Below are 20,095 nucleotides of genomic sequence, written 5' to 3'. Positions count from 1 at the left end.
CGTGACGAGCTGGCTGGTAGCCCTTGGATGGAACCAGCCTTGCAGATTTGCTGCAGCCAAGTGAGGTGCCGGATATAGACAACCAGCAGCATCTCCCCAGGCTCAGGGCATCCCTCTGCTGCACCAGTGGAGCTGGGAGCTCGGTGGGTGGAGGAGGATTATTTAATGAAACAAGGAAGTAGAGGATGAGATGGGGATGGGGATTGTTTGAATCCAAGGTGGTTGAGAAGGCTGGACGGCAGGAATGCTTCATCAGGTTATGTTGCATCCTAGCTGTGTTTCATAGCAGAGCCCTGTGTCCTGCCTGTCGCTATCCTCAAACTTCCCTGCTGCGGTGCCAAGGGCAGTGTTGGGGCTCTTGGCTGTGTCATTCTGTGTGTGGCACCGGGTCAGGGTGGTGGCAGTGGGGAAGGGAGCACGTAGCAGCTCATTTCCCAGTTCTGGAGGAAGATGGAAGAGCTGGGCACGAATGTCAGAGGGAATAAGTGCTGCAAGAACATCTGCTTCTCTTTTTTGCATCTTCTACATTTTATTCCTCCTCTTCATTTTGGTTCCTTTCCTATTCTCTAGTTGCTTCATCTCACCTCCCCCTGTTCTGTTCCTCCCAGAGGAACAGCACTACCCACTGCTGTCGCTTTGCACTATTTTTTATTTTTTTCCCTTTGCATACTGCTCCGCTCCTCGCTGGTTTCCACACGTTGTGCGGCTCCTGAGCCTGCCGGAGGAGAACTGCAGCAGGGCTCCCCTCCAATGTGTCTGCCTCCTACCACCGCTCCTCTACATCTGCTGCTCCAGGAGAAGAGAGTGTCGCAGGAGAGGAGGTAGAGGAGGCAGGAGTGGGAGAGACATGAAGCATCTCTGAAGCTCGGGTGCATCCGGGCTTCCGAGCTTGAGAGCTGCATCTTGCCGCTCTGCTGGGAGCAGCTGTGGAGTGGAGCGGGGTGTGAGGACAGATGGGAGCTGAGAAGGAAGAGAGATTGCTGGCTGAGTCTAAATTCCCCCTCGTCCCACCCAGGAGAAACAAAGGTACTTGCCTGGCGAGACTGAAGGGAAGCAAGAAGCCCTTTTGGGAGGTGGGCCATGCTCCGCTGGGAGAGGCGCCCGGAGCTGCCGATGGGGCGATTCCTCAGGGCCTGAAGGCAGCATGAAATTTGGGGAGAAATAGATGATGCGAGAACTGCATGCCTGCTGCTGCAAAGCTGTGCTTTGCCCAAACCTCAGTGGGGAAGTTGAGCAGCAGTAGTAGCTTGCAAGGTTTGGCTGTCAGAGGTCAACACACAAGATGTGGGACGAGCGTAGCGTTATGTTTGCTCCCCGGGCAGATTTGGCCCTTAAAGTTTCTCCCTTCTCATCTCTCTCTGCTTGCTTGTTTCGCTCTATTTTGCTGTTTAATGACCACAACTGAATTTATGGACAGAATATGATGTTGGCTGGCAACTAACTTTCCAGATTTATTGTTTGGACGCATCAGATGGCTGCAGGACCACTTCTGATTTCAGGAAACTCTTCCTTCCTCCTTTCTCAAGTTGCTTTCCCGATAAGCAACTTTGTCCACCTGGAAAGGCCCAGAATCCTTAGGAATCTGTAAAAACACGTGGGATTTTGTTTTGTGCCCTCCTTGTGACTTCTGGGTGCGTGTTTATCTGGATATTTTGGAGGCAGCCCATTCATTACTGCCCAAGTGCCCCGGGAATTGGCAGCTGGACAGGACATCCCTTTCTTCTGCATCCTCGTGGCTGCTGCTCCTCTCCCCACCCTCCTGTGTACCTACCTTTCCATACATCCTAAAGTTCCCTGGACTGATCTTTCCATGCCTGATAAACCTCAGGTTCAGAAACAAACTTCCCCTGGTGTTAGAGCCAGGGCCTATTATAGCTGTAGGTCATCGTATTTCATTAATAACTGATTGATATTAATACCGGTTGGAGCAGATGGGGAGGGAGGAGCTGGAGCTCTTTTACTTCAGTAGGAATAGGATGATGGAAAAAAGTTGGAGAGTTGCTGCCTTGTACTGGCTGCAGTGGTGGAACAAGTTAGCAAGAGGCTCCATGCGACTGGATCCTGTTACTGCTTTCCTCATGTACTGACACTGTAAGCAAGTATATGGCATTTAAGCAGCATTTCTATTTTTAAAGTTCTACCCTCTTTTTCCAGTGTATTTCCCTTCCCCAGCCCTCTTCCCGAATCAGGAGTTTCTGGCTACGTGAAATCAGAGGCAGGGCTGCATTTTTACCCTTCATCAGAGCTTGCCCAAAGAGGATGGTGAAACTGAAAGGTCAAGGTGCTTGCATGGAAATGTCAAATTACAACAGTAACTGGGGTGACAACAGTGCCCAGTGTTCTGGGCAAACAACAGCTGGGCAAACAAGTCACGTTCTGTCTGTCTTGCAATAAAATTGTCTTGGTCATCTCAAATGTGTACTTTTTTTTCCCCTCCTGGAGCTTAAGTGGTTGGGAAATAATAAATGGTTGCCACTTCCCTAAGCACAGGGAGAGGGCTTTTCAGTGGGGCTTCCCACTTAGGCTGTGAATGAAACAGGCTTGATTCATCTCACAGTTAATGTACTGTTAACATTTTTCCCGGGTTAGGTGTCACCCAGTGTTGACTCTCAAATACCATTCCAAGTTTGTGCAATGTCTCTCAAGTGCTGAATTTCAGTTGCCTTTTTACTGGCCTCTGTTTTACACCAGAAAATTTCCTTATGTCTGGGTGATTTCCTAATGGATAAGAAAACACCTTGGGAGTTCATTTACTGTATCTTGCATTTAGGCATAGGATGACTTCGTTGGTAGGCAGCCTTTTCCTGATGTTATCCTTCCAAATCCATGTTTATAGTGGCCAAAACCCATGGAAGATTCATTTTCTGGGGGATACTTCCCTTACCTTTTTTTTTTTTTTTTTTTTTTTTTTTTTTTTTTTTCCCCAGTAAGTGGGAGGATTTCCCTTTGTGTTTTGGTGCAGAGAGGAAGATGGTTGCTGCTGCTCTGTGATTCACTGCTGGAGGCCAGGATTGGTGTCTCTGGGTGCCCCAAGAAGCTTTGTCCATGCTTGCAAGCTCTTTTAGCAGTGCAGGTGACATGGCTCCTGGTAAATACAGAGCCGGATATTTGAAGCATCTCCGTGTTTTTGTGGGCTCCTGGCATCTCCACCTGCCCATCCATGAAGGAGCACGCTGTTGTCTGGACACACAAACATAAACTGGTTTTTCACGGCTCCTGGAAATTGTTCACTTGCAAGCACGTGGTGGAGATTTAGGATGTAACTACAGCAGTGGGGAGGAATGTGTGAAAAGAGCTTGGAGATGTCAGAGCACCTGCTTGTGAGGAGAGGGCCACGTTAGCAGAGCTGTTGGCTAGAAGTAAACAGTCCTGGCACCCTTGTTTCAGGACTTGGCAGCAGCAGGAGTTGAACCGAATCCAGCTTTACTCTCTACTGCCTGTTCAGTAAGTTGAGGACAAGGCAGATGATTAAGGAAATGTGGGGAAACTGCTACAGAAGCTTTTGGAAAGATAAGAGACTTTGGTCTCCATGTCTGACAGTCTGGCACTTCTCACTAGCATTGAATTCACATGCAAATCAAAGGCAACATCTACTCCCACAGGAAGCTTTATTAATGTACAGGCCTGCTTGCGAATCTCCGTGCTGATGAAGGTTGTGGGACTGACTTCACTCAAATTAATTTCCCTGTCTATCCTCGCCTGAGCACTGTGCAGCACCGGCAGCCTCAGCAGGGCTCCCACGCCAGCATCCAGGGATGAGCTCCGTGCGGGAGCGGCACTGCCTGGAACCAGGGAAGGGGGTAGAGGTGTGAGGCTTCTTGGCTTGGATTGTATGAGTGTCCACCGGGCTGGAACTGACATCAGCAAAGTAATTCCATGAAGGCAAACTCCGGGCTTGAAGTATTTTGTGTGTGAGAGGAAGGAGGGTCGGTGTATCCCGAGCCAGCCGTCCTCTTGTACGTGCCCTGTCATGTGTGAGGAGTATGGATGAGGCTTGGAAGTGGCCAGGACAGGACGTGGTCTGAGGCAGGAGGGAGGAAAGGCTGAGCAGGGAGAAGTAGGAAGGGATGTGGGATCCCTGGGTTTACTGCACCACCAAGGACATGTAGCTCCTTGATGCAGATGCTCTCTGTGAACCGTATCTGAGCTATAAACAACCTTCCACATCTTAAACCTGAGCTTATCTGATGCTCAGCTTTTACTGCTGTCAGTTATTTGTAAGTGAAAAAGTGAAGTCTTGAGAGGAGAAATGGGAAATGCCATTTCAAGCTGCAATCCCTGGAATGTCAGCATGTTGCCATCTCCTTGTTTTGCATCTACCGTGTTTTTTCCTTTGATGTTCCTGTCCATCCTGGCTGCTTGTATCCCTGATGCTCCCTCTAGCCCACTTTCTTTCTTTCTAAACCTTTCCTTCCTGCCCTGCTCTACCCTCTGTGCCGGTCCTTCTCTTTGGCCAGCTGTGGTCCCACCAGGTTTGCACCAGCACAGGTGACAACTGGGCATGGAATAGGGTGGTGTAGATGTCACCTTGAATGGAGACCCTCACAGTGGTGGGTGGGAGGGATGTGGGTGCTGTGCAGCTGGACTGGAGCAGGGACAGAGCTCTGGCTTTACTCCAGCAGAGCTCTGCCAGTTCCAGCCTGTCCCCACAGCCAGGGACCCTGACTGGTGTGGGGTCAGTCACGGTAAGGGTTTATGGTGGCAGTGGCCACCCCACCAAGCTGCACGGAGCTTCGTGGCCAGCTCGAGCGTAGAGAGCAGGCATTTCTTGCGTGGCTACTTGTTCTGGGAATCTTCAAAAATTTCTGGCAGCCAGTTTAATTGTGCAACCTCTCAGCTGCCAGAACGGATAGAATATGATCATATCACATGAAATGCATGCAGGGTCTGCTATAGCAACTGTATTTCAAAGAGACAACACATATGGTGACTGGTTCTTTTTGGAATAATATCTATAAGTTGATGATGTTTTATTCAAAAAGGCTGTAGCTTGAAAGGTTAGGGATGTTCTGATTGTTTAGTGTATGATTAAAGAAAGGCTTCTGTGGTTTTTTTGGCCTATTGAATCTAATTACTGGGAACTAAAATGATCATTTGATTGCACATTTACCTGGAATTATTCTTCTGCAGAGCCAGTCTTAATAATATATAATAATATGTTGCGCTTGTACTGTATAGAGCTTCTTGTCTGAGCAACTCAGAGTGCTTTACAAGTATTCATTAATTAAATAAGCCATACAACACCCCTGCTAAATAAGTGAGTATTTGTTGCCCATCCCCTTAAGTCTTGTAGGTTTTATTTCTGCTGCCTCTGCCCACCCTTGAAGATGCTTTAACAGCTAAATAAGTTTATTCAATACAAATAAGGTATTTTTTAACCGTCCTTAGCACTTTCTGCATAAAGGTTTCTTTGGTTGCATTGAATTTTTTGGCAGGCTGTAGGGTTTTCTGGTTCTTGATGGTGCACCATTGTGGGGTGGTGGCTTTGTGTGTGAGCCCAGATCCGTGCCCAGCAGCTCCCTGCACCCATTGCAGGGACATGGACCAATTCAGAGGTGTTCTGGGTGGACTAAGATCTGACCTGCTTGAAATGCAAAATCTAATTTTACCTGCACTGTACCAAGCTCCGCTGGAAATTGTATCCACCCTCTGAGAGTTTTTCTGATCCAGTGGAGACTTGTTATTAAATTGGAAAGAATTGGAAAGGTGGGCTTGTTGCCAGAGCATTATAAGGTCTCTCCTGCCCACTTGCCCTGGTCAACAGTGTGGTTCTTCAGTCCACTGAGCTGACCAGTGTCTCTCCAAAAGGGAAAAGATGAGTCTAGGCCATAAAATAACAAGGTTTTACTGGGGGAGGGGTGGGGGGGTTGGGACTCGAGTTTGCAGACCTTGGTATCAAACCTTTCCCAGCAGTTCTGTGCTGAGATTAAACACTCCGCAACTTGAAGGAGCAAGTGAAACCTGAAGCATATCTGACTTCTTAATTAAATAGGTATTAATTAAATCACTCAGAGAACATACACAGTAGGAGTGGGGAAGGCTTTTTCTCTCCTTCCATGTAGGCATCTTGCAAAGGGACTATTTTTCGTGTTTTACATTAATGAAGTCTTCAGCCTTCCCACTTTTCCACCTACACATGTACTGAACGTCTCCAAGGAGACCAAGGAGGCCCGGGTCCGGTGCTGGTGAATCCTCCGGGAGCAGCAGGCTGGGGTCTCGCCAGCAGAGCCTCAGCTGCGCCACAGTCTGTCTTGCAGGGATCATCCTTGCTGTCCCCTGGCTGGGGAGCCAGGAGGGAGCCGGGGCAGGGACTTGCTTCTCGTCTTTTCCTCTTTCATCTCCTCTTGCTTTCTTTTCCCCACCTGATGGAGAAATCAGGCCTTGCAGAGCAGCAGGCTCCGGTGTTGAGGGGCTCTCCTCTGCTTTGCATGACGTTTTGCAATAATTGCCCCACATCCTGCCTGCTCATGCTTTCAGGGTCATGTCCCTTGCCCCTCCACTGTCACACCGTCCCTTTACTGCTGTGCCCCCTCCCAGTGAGTCCCCGCAGCTGGTCTGTCATGAGCTGACACTGATTTTCATAGGATCAGAGAACATCCTGAGCTGGAAGGGACCCACAAGGATCATCAAAGTCCAAGTCCTGGATTTTGGTGAGGTGGAATGATGTCCCTGCTTTTCTTTGCATTCTCTCCAGCTCCTTGCAGCTTTCTCAGCCTTCAGCACGGCTCTGCCTGCCGCTGCCTCTCCTCTTTCTCCCACCATGGCCTTCCAGAAGCTTCCTTGATGTTCTCTGGTGCTCAGGGCAGCAGACAGTGATATATGACTGCCCTCTTCTGTAAACCCAACCTGATCTGCTGGAGAGGAGGAAAGCTGAAAGCTTTCTGAGATCCGAAAGCACGGGAGCCTGCCCATTAGTGAGGAGGGCTGTGAGCTGCTCCAGGGGGACAAAAACTACTCTGTGGAGCCCACCACTAGGATTCCTGCAGTTACTTGAGGCTCCCACCCAGGAGGCAAACATCAACTTGCTGCTCTTTTTCTCCTTAGTCAAAACGGGAAATCAGTGGTGGGCTGTCACCCCATTGCATGCGAGGTGTTATTTTTGTGGCAGCCACTGCTTTCCTCAGTGGAGGTGCATCAGGAGTGGAGCAGTACCCCATGACCAGGGATTGCCTTGCCCCTCTGCTGTTTGTGTAGCTCCCCATGTCCTCTTGGCTGTGAACTCAATTCTCCAACCTCTTTCTCCCTACAGGCTCTCCAGGTGGCACGACAGCTTCTCCTGCAACAGCAGCAGCAGCAGCAACAGCAGCAGCAGCAGCAGCAGCAAGTTAGTGGAATAAAGTCTCCGAAGAGGAATGACAAACAGCCAGCCCTTCAGGTAAGGGGAGCCTGTGGGCCACTGTGAGGGTCTGGGGCTTGTAAAAGCTGAATAAATGCGTCTTCCATGCAAACACTGGCATGGAGCCTTCAGGAGCTTCCTCCCTGTGTCCACAGTGTGGCTGTGGCTGGTGTATGTGGCAGCAGGATTGATGCTGGATGCTCTTGAAAGTCCCACCTACGGCATATTTACAAATCGTGAGCGTGTACTTTTATTAGCATCTGGTAGGGTTGGATCATGACAAAATGGGATAGCTTTTGTTACTGTGTCAGTGTGCATAGGAGATTTGCATTAACATTTCTGTTTGATTGCTGTTCCATTTGTAGTCTGTGTTCACTCAAACCGTTGATTTGCTGTGTCAAGGATATTGGGAAATACTAGGATATCATATCATCGGTGTGTTTTTTTCCCCTTTTATTGTCTGCTGATTTATGGACATCTTCAGAAATAAAATCTAAATATTAGAGGGCTTTGTGCTGTTATGAATTCAGAGAGCTAAAACCAATACAACATTCCCAAACAGAAGATGTATGCACACATATGGGGCTTTGGAGTACATTCTGCTAGTCTTGTGGGATAAATCACGGGGAGTTAAAGACAAGAAAGACCTATTAGGTCATGTATCACAGTTTCCTTTTTTTTTTTTTTTTCTTTTTTTTTTTTTTTGCTATTCTAGTGTTAGAAATCCCAAGTGATGGTGGGACTGCTATTATTTTCCTTCGGATAGTTTTCCATAACAAAGCACACGCTCAGGAACTTTCCACTTTAATTCCATCCTCTTGCTCCAAGTAATACTGCTTGTATAAATACTGAGTCAGTCCCTTGCCTTGCCTCGTGTTCACACTCCTCAAACATCCGAGATACTAACGCGTACTTGCCAGCTTTGGCAAATTATATGTATCTAGTTCTTTATGTATTTCGTAAACTGGCACTTCCAGACCCTTGACCACTTCGCTGGTTTGCAGCTGGTTATTGCTTTTATTACTGCTCTCTGCAGTTGCAGCATGTCAGTGGATTTTTGATAATAAGGTCCTGAATGCAGCAGTTCAGCTGCAGTTGCACAGAGCCCTGTAGCTGGGATATTTATCTTATCTTGTTCTTCTATATCTGATGCTTCAGCCTCTGTAGCCCCAAATTCCTTCCGGATTTTTTTTTTCCTCTTGTTGTCATAGCACGTTGTCAAACTCATGTCTGTTTTGCTCTTTCTACTTTTTCTTTTTTTTTTTTTTTTTAGTTTGATATACTATCACCATGAGCTCTCTGACAGCATTGCTGCTTCTCTTGCCTTTTATATGTGCTTCAGATTATTTTCCTACAAAAATACGGATGCTAGGCTCTTTAAATATGTAGTAGAATATGGAAGGTAAAGCCAACATCGCTAGAGGCCTTGACAGTAAAGTGAGAGGGCCCAATTCTGTGGTTCTTACCCAAATAAAGCCGATGGGGACTTCAAGGGGAGTTTTGCCTGAGTGAGGAATAGATGTCAACTGAAGCCCTTGGCCCAGCGTGGACAACGTCAAGCTTTGGTGTAGTGATTTCATCTTCAAAGCATTTTGCAAATACTAATCTCCAAAACATCCCCAGAAGGAAAGTCTGATAAGTAAGTAGCATTATCCCAGTTCTGGACTGGGAAACTGAGGGATGCAGGTTAAGCAACTCACTTAGGATCACAGAGGGAATTGGGTTTAGGGGTAGGATTAAGATTCATGAGTTCCTGGCTCCCGCCCCTGTGCTCCAGCTGCTGGACAACACCTCGCGCTTTACAGCCGGGCTATTATTCTTTTGGAAAGTATGAAGCATTTTGTCATTGGGCAAATATACGTTTTATTGGCAGCGTCGAGAGCCATAATCCAAAGCGTTACATTAATGCTTTCAAAAATATTTTATTTGGTAAATCCATAGCTGATCCATATGCCTTTTAATAGACTCTTCCACTGGGGACATTTTTAATGAGAGATTGTGCTGGCTAGGTCCAGTGTCAGGTACTAAAAGAAGTGCTTTGTTGTGCAGATGTCTTAAGAATAGCTCCAGAGGATGAAATATGACTGTGTTGACCTTTCAGCTGTGAGCTTATTTGTCAGGATTCAAATAAGTTGAAAGGATCAAACCAAACAGTTTCCGTAGTCAGACTGGGAATTGTGTTGCAGAGGTCAACAGTGAAGGCCACATCGTGGATTCCATAACATAGCCAATTGTTGGTACGTATTAAAGTGCTGGAGCAGCTCCTGCAGTCAGAGACACAATTAAAATTCTAATTTATTAATGTATACAGAGAGCTGGCCCAGCCTGTCACTCACTGATTCAAATGACTGCCCAGTCTTTTTTTTTTTTTTCCCCCCTTCTCACTCCTGGTGCTTTTGCGGTCTGAAACATACTGGAAGTCCTCTTGGATGTAACACCCCCAAGTGCATCCCTGTAATGAAAATCTGTTGCTGAAAGGAAATGGTGCTGCTGGGGGTAGAATTTCTGAGTAAAACTGCAGCCACACAAGCACCCACACCCCCTGAAGTCAGATGGGGCCATGCTGACGAGGTGATGCCTGTTGCTGACGGTACATGGAATAAATATAAAGGGTGGGGGAAACGTGCCGGTTTTTCATAAGTTTGTTTAAATAATGAACAAGTTATCTTTGGGCTTCACTTGCAAAGAGAAACGTCTCATTCAATGGCCACAGCAGTTAGCAGTCACCTGGGGTTTTTTTGTGACAAACAGGCTTCATGTATAACAAGAACACCATAGGCGTCGCTCATCCCTGCTGTGCTTGGCGAGGGCACCGGTGAGCAGCGCCCAGCACGAGTGCTGGGGAGCTTTGTATGGAACAGGGAGGGATGCTGTCTGCCTGGGCTGCCGCTTTTCCCACTAACATGCTCCATGGCCCTGCCTGCCCCAGGAGGGGAGGCCAGTACTGGGGCTGGAAATGCGCCCTCTAAACCCCATCACCACAAACAGATGCAGAAGATTAATCTGATCTATACTGTGTAGCTAATCTGTTATCACCTCGTGGATAATTTCCTCTATTCCTTCTTCATTCCCTGATTAAATAGCCAAGGAACTGAAATGTATCCCAGCATCCTGTGGCCACACTGGGACATGGTGTCTTCAGTAGTGTTTAAATGACAGTGGGCTCCTGCAATCCTATTGAGGGGGAGGGTTCTCTTGATCTTGGCAGCTCTACCTGAAGATCTGCTTTTCGCAGATCGTGAGATACTCAGTGTGTAAGAACTTGGACGCAGGACTGGAGATGTGCTCTGCTGATAGCTGAAAAACCCCGAATCTCCAAATACAGGATGACTCACATTTTGAGCCTATCGCACACTGCCGTGGTTTAGATTTGGCAGTGACCTCCGGTTTCGCAGCCTGATGACACAAACAAAAGAAAATTGAAAGTTAAGAAATGGATTTAATAACCAGCAGTTGGGGAAAAAACATAAAAAATACCAGTACCACAAAAAATTACTGGAAGTGAAAAAAAGACCAAAGGCTGTTTGATAATATATTTGCCATAGACATTGGATTTCCTTGAGTCTGTGAAACAAATAATTTAACAGACCAGGTATGCTTAGGATTTTGAAAATGTGCACATTTTTCCTGGCCAAGATAAATATATCTGTATTAATAGATGTATTGATTAAAATTTGCAGCTTTAATTGCCGATGCTCTTACCGATTTTTCATTTTGGTTCTTCAAGCATTTTAGTTGCTGGCAAGAGCACACAGATTGGAAACAAATCAAGAGACACATTTTTCTCCCAAGAAAGTAAAAGTGCATGTGTGTTTTGGCAATACTAAAAATACAGTTTTTTTCAAAGACGTAAATGTTGTGTGTTGCATTGAACTGGAAGTTGGATACTGGACTGAAAACAAATTTAGGATGTCCAAATCAGTATCTCGCAATTGAAACCCATCACTTGACATTTTTTATGTGATTAAATGAGATTTCTTCTCTGATCGTTAACCTGCGTGTGTTTGGAGAGAAGAAATAATGAAATTACTGGGATGGAAACTTCTGTTTTTGCTTGGCAAAACAAAAAAATAAATCTTCCCTTTAAGTCACAGCCAAGAAAAGAATTTGGGTTTGGTTTAAATTCTCAGGGTGAGACTGGGGGAGGCTGAGAGGACAGAGCTGTCCTCGCCTTTGCATACCGCTGCTTTTTAAAGCAGCCTTTTGGCTGGGCTTTTGTAGAATTTAATTTGCATGCTATATTATCTTAATATATCTTTCCAGTATCTTGAGAAGTGGAAGAGGGCGAGAAGAAAAAAAAATCGCTGTAGCTTGATGTTGGGGGAAATTATTATTTTTTTAAATGAAATTAGGATTTGTTAGTTTGACAACGCAATAAACACTGAGAGGTGAAGGGCAGGGTATGCTCCATTTCACTTGGAGCACACAAGTCTCAGTTGTGTTGTCTCAGGTTTTACACCCAGGGAACCTTTTTTACATAGTGGTAAATTTAACAACTGGTAGAGAAATTGTCTCGGCCGATAATTTGGCAGAAGAAGTAAATTTGCAAATGTATTTATTCCGTTTGTATGAGTATCTCTCTGTTTCGCTCTTTAATACAGAAATTGATCAGAATTTGGCCTCAGTCAAGCCAGTGGGAATTCTGGCACCAACTCAGCTTGGGTCAGGATTTTGCTTCTGCAAGGTTTGAAGTTTGCCTATGAAAATTTCACTTGAATCTTTCATTATCTGTTTTTGACTTTGGAAATTAGGCAAAGTTGAATTTTGCTGGTTTTTACCAAAGAACCCCTTAGTTCTTATTTATTTTTCACCCCTAAGCCCAATTATAAATGTTAGTCAGTTCTTGGAATGTGTCTGTGAAATGCAGACATCATCCACCCCACAAACAGAACAAACTCTGAGTCAGATCCCCAAAATTACATGATCAGCTTGAAAATTTTGATACTAAGGGTTTTTTTTTTCATGACACCTATAGACCTTTTTTGCTGCCTTTTTATATTTTTTAAAGCATTTATTATTCGATTTTCCCAGCTTTTTAGACTGAGCAGAAAGCTGACAAATATGTTTGTTCTTAAAAGAAGCCTGTGATTATCCTGTAATATCATGATTCCAAAAAATGAAGCTTGTAGGAAAATAGCAGTATACTGAGAGAGCTGGCAGTGTGAGGCACTGTCAGCAAACATGATTATTCTCATTTTATAGCCATGTAAACCCTGACAGAGATATTAAGTGACTCGCCCAAGGTTGGAGAGCTGCGAGCCCTCAGTGGTGTTGAGGTGTGCAGCTCTGCTGTGATATTTGGGAGTTTGGCATCTGACTCTTGGAAAGAAGTCAGTCCTGAGGGGCAAAGTAGAAGCCAGGATCCCTCATTTTCAGCTCCTCGAGTATAATTTTCTTGCAGGTTTTCTGCTTTGACATTAAGCATTTACAGAGCAGGTTTGTAAAAAGCTGTGATTTCTGCCCAGGTTGAGAGCAGGGATGTGGGGCGGGCAGTACCAGAGCCTGAACGTGCCTTACCCACCTCGGGGAAGGGGAAAACAAATGAAACCTTCCTGACTGGTCAGAAATGTGTAAATTGCTGACAAAATGACACATGTAATTAAGAGTGCTCCTGCCATTTTACCTTGTGGTTTACACCTACAGTGTTGAAAAAAGAGAGTGACTCCCACCTCGCTAATTACCATTATCACTGAAATGGTAGGGTTTGAGTCATTAGTTCCATGTGCATTTAATTAGAGGAAGGCTGAAATTGGATTTAACTTATTACTTTTTCATGGATCACTTTCTTGTCATCACTTCAAATTGGATTGCAGCCCCAGGTAACTAATTATGAGCGCCACAGGATCAAGAGTGAAAAAAAGGTAATTAGGAATAACACTGTTGGACCCTTGCTGGTAGTCCACTTGTGCTTGGGAAGAAATGAGAGCTGTATTTTGTAGTATTACAGATTAGGGAGTTAAAGGTATGTGCTGCTGCCAGGAATGATGGGAGACTGCCCCCTCCTATAGCGGTTTATATGATGTACAGCTGGGTTGAAGATGTTATAGCGACATGGTTCCACAATCAGCTCCTTAATACCGAGATTAAACTTGTAAAAGCAACAGATTGGTTGTAGGTATGAGGCATCTCAACAACCGGGGAGCCAGGGGTCCGTCCGTGTGTGATTGCACGGCGCTGCCGAGGCACGCACCAGCCGCGGCACCGAGCGCTGTAAGTACAGCGAGCCAGAATTGATAACAAATTAATGAACATATTAATGATCCGAAAAGATCGTGCACATCCGACAGGGAGATATATCAATCAGGAGGACAGCGGCGAGCCTGATGATGTGGGGATGTCAGGGATTGAGCCTGCGTCGCTGCCGTGATAAAATCGTGAAATCAGGACCTCGCTTCTCTTTTGTTTGCTGGAGAGGTTTCTTTTCGTTTTGCTTCTCGTGGGCAAGGCTCGCCTGGTTGGATTGTCCCTCTTTCTTCTTTTTTTTTTTTATTTTTTGATCTTGGAGATGTGATTGCCAAGTTCTGCTTTCTTCAGAAAATACTTTAAAACAAATTGTTTTATTTCCATGTGCAGAACAGAGTTCAGAACTGCAAGTAATCAATTTTATTGACACAGTCTGGAAAAAAAATGTTGATGAGAGTTCAAGGATGTGAAAGGATTGAAATTTCAAAGTACCTAACACTGAGTGTAGGAAAATTTCAGAAGTAGTTTCATTAAGCAAAGAAATCTATTGTGTGAGGATCTGTAAGACGAAAATCTGCTCTAGGACCTAATGATATTACAAGGAGGTTACAGCAGCTGATTTTTGCCTTTAGAAGAGGAAAAGTTTCCTAATTTCTCCTAGTAGTGAATCACAGTTCAAAGGCTAGCACAATTTCCTTAAGTTGTTTAAAATGGCTTTTAATGCTCTGTTAATGTAGGCAAATATTTGTGACTCAGTGTTGGGTAAGTGCCGCTTGCTCATTATTTCCTGATGCAAAGCAAAGGGTAGGAAATTCTGTGAACACCACGCAGAGAGATGCTAAAGAGACTTAAGAGTAACAAAATTCAGTTACAGAAATTAAGTCTGTCTCATTTACTTGACATTACAAAATAAATCTTGAGATTAAAAGGTATTACCTTTAATACAGAAAAAGAGAATCTCCTTTAATACATCTCAAATTGATTTACAATTTTTATACATAATATTCATCTGCGGTTGAAAAGGGGGCAACCTAAGGTCGAGTGATGTAGTGTTTCCATTTTTCCATATGAGTCTTACTGTGTGTGATAAAAGCAAACTCCTTTATTTTGTCAGTCTGCAGGAATTTCTGATGAAGTGCAGGGGTCACTTTTCTGTCAATTTGAGTAGGCAGCATTTTTGAACTACTGTTTTTTTCCCCCCCTCCTACAAAGTGCGGCCCCGATCTGACACACGCACGCACGCACACACACACACACACACACACTCTTCGAGTGCTGCAATCTGCAACTTATTAGTGCGCGGTGCTGGAGCCTGTCCAGTGGTTAGAAAATTTCCTGAAGCCTGGAATAACAGCAGTGGGTGCAAGTGCCATCGAACAGAAGTGACAATGAGGGGCAGTCCGGCCCGCCTGGCGCGATGCCCGGGCTGGAAAACCAGCTGAGATAGTCAAACGCAGGAAGATTGACGCGGTGCATCTGGGAAATGCTCAAAAAGTTGGGTTCTTGAAAAAATTACCTTCTGTGATCGTAAGACATCATCTGTTTTCCTACAGAGATTGTTTATAACAGGGTTTTCAAGCACTTGTCAAATAACCAGGAGTGAAGGAAACAGGCTAAAAATCTCTTACCGTTCAGATGAGTCCTGGTGTAGTTGGAAAAAAACAAACTCCCGTCACAGAGATCCACAGCTTCCCGAAGCAGAGAGGGAGCCTGGGAGAAGGAGAAAAGGAAACTCTTAGTCAAAAACAGTCCAGCAAGCATGGGCTGTGGGTTGGGGAAGGTGGTACTGCCAGGCTGACGGGTGCAGTGCTGGCACGGCGAGGTGAAGTCATACCTAGAAACTGTTATGTGTGATGCTTAGCTTTTGTTACTGAGCTGTGATATCATGGGCAAAATATTATAAACATAGCATGGCTATAGCTTGCTTGTGTAACAAAAGATCAGGAACTTTTATTAAGTTTGTTTTCCTTGTCATATTGTAAAAATTTATTATGTGTACTGTGTATATTAGAAACAGATTTGGGTAATTCTGTCTAAATGAAGTCATCCCAGCTATTTCCAGACTGTCTGTTTTCGGTTGTGAATAATTTTCATACATCAAATGGTTGTCATATTTAGTAGCTCTCTACATTTTAAATAGGACATATCCCATTTTGAACTTCCACGGACTTGGGATGCCTCTCGGTTTTTAAGGTTGTTTTGTTGCAGGAATATTTTAAAGAGTGGCAGGGCAGGGAGTGCTGGAGGAGTCGCTTGCCTTCATGCAGCAAAATAACAGGTTTGTCACAACTGCAGTACTGCTTGTGGCTTTCGGCAGCACGCGCTGGGAAGAGCCTGCCAGATACCTATTTCAGCTTGTCCCTTTGTGTTCACACTTTGCAACAAATATGTTAGAAAAACACTAAAGGAAAAGTACTGTGTATCAAAAATCTCTGATAAAAGAATTCTCTCAAAGAGTATGTGGTGCTGCTTTTTTTTTTTTTTTTAACAGACGTGTGAAACAAGGTAATGTTTAAATGTTTAATGTTTTAATTTAAATCACAGGCTCATCTACATAGCAGCTAAGTTACTGTGACTTTTTTATGTTTTTTTTTTAATCCTCAAGGCAAAGTTTCTTTAGTCAGGATGGGGAAGTGCTGGTGTTCCTCACACACCGTCTGAGAGGAGTTTGCACTGGAGGAGGCTGCAGTGATGAGCACAGAGCAGAATTTTGCCCTGAAACCATCAACTTTGCCAGAAATACTTGATTTACAGCAATTTGTTTAAAAAGAAAGGAGAAAAAAAAAAGGCAGCAGAGAAAGAGAGAAGGCATTTTGATCTGGTTTGCTGGAGTGGAGGAGAGCAGCTGTTTGCCTCATGTGTTTAAATCTCTAGAGCTAATATTGAAGTTTCAGGGCAACAAGTGCAACATAGAATAAGTAGAAACTAAACCCAGGGAAACAAATGGAAATGCTTCTTGGATGTGGCTTTGGAGCTTGACAGTTTTACAGCTGTGTCGTCAGGTTGGCAAAATATTTTGTGGTGTGTGCAGAGAGAAGAGGCTGTTGTGTTGCTGAAATGTTTTTATTTGCCTGATAAGTGTAATCTGCCTTTTATAAATTACTAATCTATTTAAGGTGTAACATTAATGGCACATAATCTCAAGTCACTGAAAGCCTGGAAGATTAAAGTAGACTGAAGGCACAAGAAAGAAATGTACTTTGTGTCAGGCTGAAGTTCGATGAAGCATGGAGAAGATGGAATAGATTATTAAATAAACTTTAAGAGGAGATGGAAAAAGCACTGAAATATCTCATTTTGAAAGGAATTAGTTTACTTGATTATATGCAACTGTATCACACTCAGGAAAGTATAAGACAAATGAAAGCAAAACAAAATTTAATTGAGCTATTATTTTGCAGACTTTGGCTCCGTTTCAGACAGCCTAATCAAATTGCACTTTGCTCAAATAACTGATGTTAAATGCAGTCTACCAACAGATGTTTAAACAGAGACTAATTGGAAAATCTACATCCTGGGTTTAGCTTGTCTAGCTGAAAAATTTTTGAACTTGCTTTGGAGCAGGGTAGGAAGATGACAGGAGGAGCTCAGGTAGAGATGGGTGCTGGAGAGGGGAGCCAGGAGACAGCGACACTCGTGCTGGAGCTGATGAGGTCACTGATGCCCCCGAGGTCACTGGTGCTGGACTTTGGTACCACAGGCCCCTCAGAAAGTTTTTTCCATCGTGTTGTGTGGTGAGAGCCAAGTTGCAGCTGCATAGCTCATGCCGTGTGCCAGCGTGCATGGAGTACGTAATGCAGTGGAGCACACAGACTGAGGGTGTTAAAAGCAGTACAGATTATCAAAGCTCAGTGCTTCCTTGCCAGTTCTGTCACTGTCCGACATTTTTTAAGCATTTACAGATTTAAGTTACTCACCTGTGGTTTATCTCAATGCTGGGCCTTTTATGACACATCAGTGCATCCATGTGGACCTCTCGGGTGGGTTGCAGCACTAAGTTGAACAGCTCTGGCCAGATTTGTCCTGGGTTTAAGTGATAACCATCCCATATGCTGGAGTTGAGGGATCCCACTGAGATGGATACAGCTTCCTACCTCTGATATTTCTTTCAAATCAGTTTTACACCAAAGTCACTCTAGTAGCAGGAGTCCCTGGAAGTGTTCAAGGCCAGGTTGATGGGGTTTGGAGCAACTTGGTGTAGTGGAAGGAGTCTCTGCCCATGGCAGGAGGCTTGTAACTGGATGGGCCATAAGGTCCCTTGCAACCCAGACCATTCTGTGATTCTCTGATGATTCTTTTTTTGTTTTCTGCATTTTGTTGCTCATCAAAACTCTGGGTGAAAGAGTTACTTGTGGTTAGCCTCCTGGACTTTGAGCAGTGTCAGTTGACCAGGTGCAGTGCGCATTCATTTCCACGTTCGCTTGGAAGATTTTATCCCAAGGGCTTTGCTGTCCTAGGGATTGATGTTTTGTATATTCAGAGAGGTAGGAATTGAACTGAAGGGAATCAGGGTCTTGTTGTGAAAAAGGCAAAAATCTGAAACACTTGTGAAACATTTCCCATCTTTCACTGGGGAAAAAAAACCAACACCAAATCCCAAAATGAATGCAATTCCTTTGGCTAACACTTAATAGCTCAGATAAACTTCTGCAGCAAACCTCTTGGGAGACGCCAAGCACCAGCCTAGCCCAGTAGTTCATAACTACAGTGCAAATTTAATCATTTTAATCCTGTTGATTTTGCCTACAAGAACAGATGCGTGAAGATGATTGATGGTTGGTCACTGTTGTCAGTGGACACAAGTTGGTGAAACCTTCCCTGTCCATCCCAACCATGAGCTCTTTCTGTGTCAAGGCCTGTCACCCTAAGCTGGTTTGTAACCCAGATCTTCATTTCGTGTGGTCTTCAGGGGATGGTTCCTGTGAGATAAGAATGAAATGCAACACGCTGAGTGATCCATGAAGCTTGTTGGAGAGGCCCTTCTGGCTCTCACAAGGGTTTGTCCACTTTTGTTAAGGGCAGAGGCTCCTGAAGTTATGTGGGCTTAATAGGCAGTATGTAATGGGAAGTAGCCAATCTCTAAGAAAAATAATAATGTACATATAAATATATAAATTTCCAATTTTACCGGTTGAAACTCTAGAAAAGACAGATTATATTTTATGGCTTGTAAACATCAGGACAGATATTTCGGGAGAACTGCAGACAGCTGTAATTTTGTGAATGTGCACAAATTACTTGGAAAACAAATATTCCTCTGCCTACACAGCTGTATTCACAACTGTGGACCAGAATGCCTTTTGCATGATGCTCACGCCTGGTACTGTGGAATATAATATGCTCAAATGAAGAAAATGTGATTTAAAAGTGAAGTCAGAATTAATACTTGCTGTGAAAACCTGTATTACTGGCTGAGGTGTTGGCATGGGAGTGGATAAACCACTTGAGGAAAAATGAGAACTAACCAGGACGTTTATTTGTACTGAGATCAAGAGATGAATGCTCAAACTTCTGTAAGAGAGATGAACATGCCTGTATCTTGCAGAGATGCCTCATGCTGCCTGTGCTACCCTGCAGGGTAAACACTGAGCTGGATTTGATGGTTAGAGAGGTCTGCAGGATTGCATCAGGTCACCTGTGAGGAGAAAGGGTGTGGGAAGGAGGTGGGGACTCCCCTGGCTTCACAGAGGCTGTGAATCTGTGAATTCCCCAGCCCTTTTCTTCCCAGTTACCTGCACCCAGGTAGATTTGCAGAACGCAACTGAGTTTATTCGTGTGCTTGGCAGTTCCTTCTGTTTGTCATTTTCCTGTGTGATAAGGAGTTCCTACAGGAAGGTATGAATAACAGGAGAGAAGGCAAAGAAAATCCCCAAAAGTAAAAACAAAGCCAAGCAGGGAATAAAGCATGAGTTGGCAAGAGCCAAAGGCCTGGCATTGATTTTACTTTCAGCTTTGGTGTTTATTCAAAGGCTGTGGATACAGGTTAACTTCCTTGGCTCAATATTTATTGCTGTGTTACTTGCCATAAACTGGAACAATGAGCGCTTTGTTGATTGGGTTCAGAGATTGTCCCGTTTTATTCTGTCTCCTGCATCCCCCCTCTCTATCTGCAGGTTTTAAGCAGTTTATTTTAATTTCAGATTTCTCACCCTCCATGGTGAATTGCTGCTGTGCCACCGGCAGCAGCACTTGAGGGACTATTGTTCGTCTTTTCAAAGTGGTGGGAGCACACAGCAGAGCCATTAGCTCCTGTGAAGCTTGACCTTCCTTGATGATATCACACTTTGCAGATTCGGAGCAAGATAAGCATTTTAAAGGAGAGGGGAAATATCAGACAGGTTATTTTTCATCAGAAAAGGTTGTAGAAATTTCCTGTGCAAGAGTTAAAAAGTGAAAGTAAGAAAAAAACCAAAACAAAACAAAACAAAAAACAGCCATAATGGCACTAGTTACCTTTCTGTTTGACAGCCATCAAAGATGTGTCCAGATCAATTAGTAGGAGAGGGAATATCTCCTCACCGTTAACCATGCTGACCCTTGAGCAGACAGTGGAGCAGAAAATCAGTGCAGTCACAG

The 20,095-nt window shown here is 44.5% G+C and overlaps 1 protein-coding gene and 1 long non-coding RNA gene across 12 annotated transcripts in view; one reads left to right on the top strand and one right to left on the bottom strand.

The window, feature by feature from the left end:
* Window positions 1-20,095, top strand: part of FOXP1 (forkhead box P1) — a 438,146-nt gene that overhangs the window by 318,168 nt on the left and 99,883 nt on the right. For all 11 annotated transcript variants that reach the window (XM_066195730.1, XM_066195729.1, XM_066195721.1 and 8 more), the window contains one exon: window positions 7,250-7,375. In XM_066195730.1, coding sequence (XP_066051827.1) covers window positions 7,250-7,375 — 126 coding nt within the window. The remainder of the gene's footprint in view (window positions 1-7,249; window positions 7,376-20,095) is intronic.
* On the bottom strand, window positions 7,340-15,353 carry LOC136296564 (uncharacterized). Its single transcript, XR_010722958.1, has 3 exons — window positions 15,148-15,353; window positions 10,672-10,732; window positions 7,340-9,600 (listed from the first exon to the last, which is right to left on the bottom strand). It is a non-coding gene; the product is annotated as an uncharacterized lncRNA (long non-coding RNA).

This window comes from Chamaea fasciata, unplaced genomic scaffold (genome assembly GCF_029207755.1).
Source record: "Chamaea fasciata isolate MVZ Bird 193981 ecotype frontalis unplaced genomic scaffold, bChaFas1.0.hap1 SCAF_13, whole genome shotgun sequence".
Lineage (NCBI taxonomy): Eukaryota > Metazoa > Chordata > Aves > Passeriformes > Sylviidae > Chamaea > Chamaea fasciata.
The sequence above is the reverse complement of the archived record's forward strand: the minus strand, read 5'-3'. Positions and strand labels throughout refer to the sequence as shown.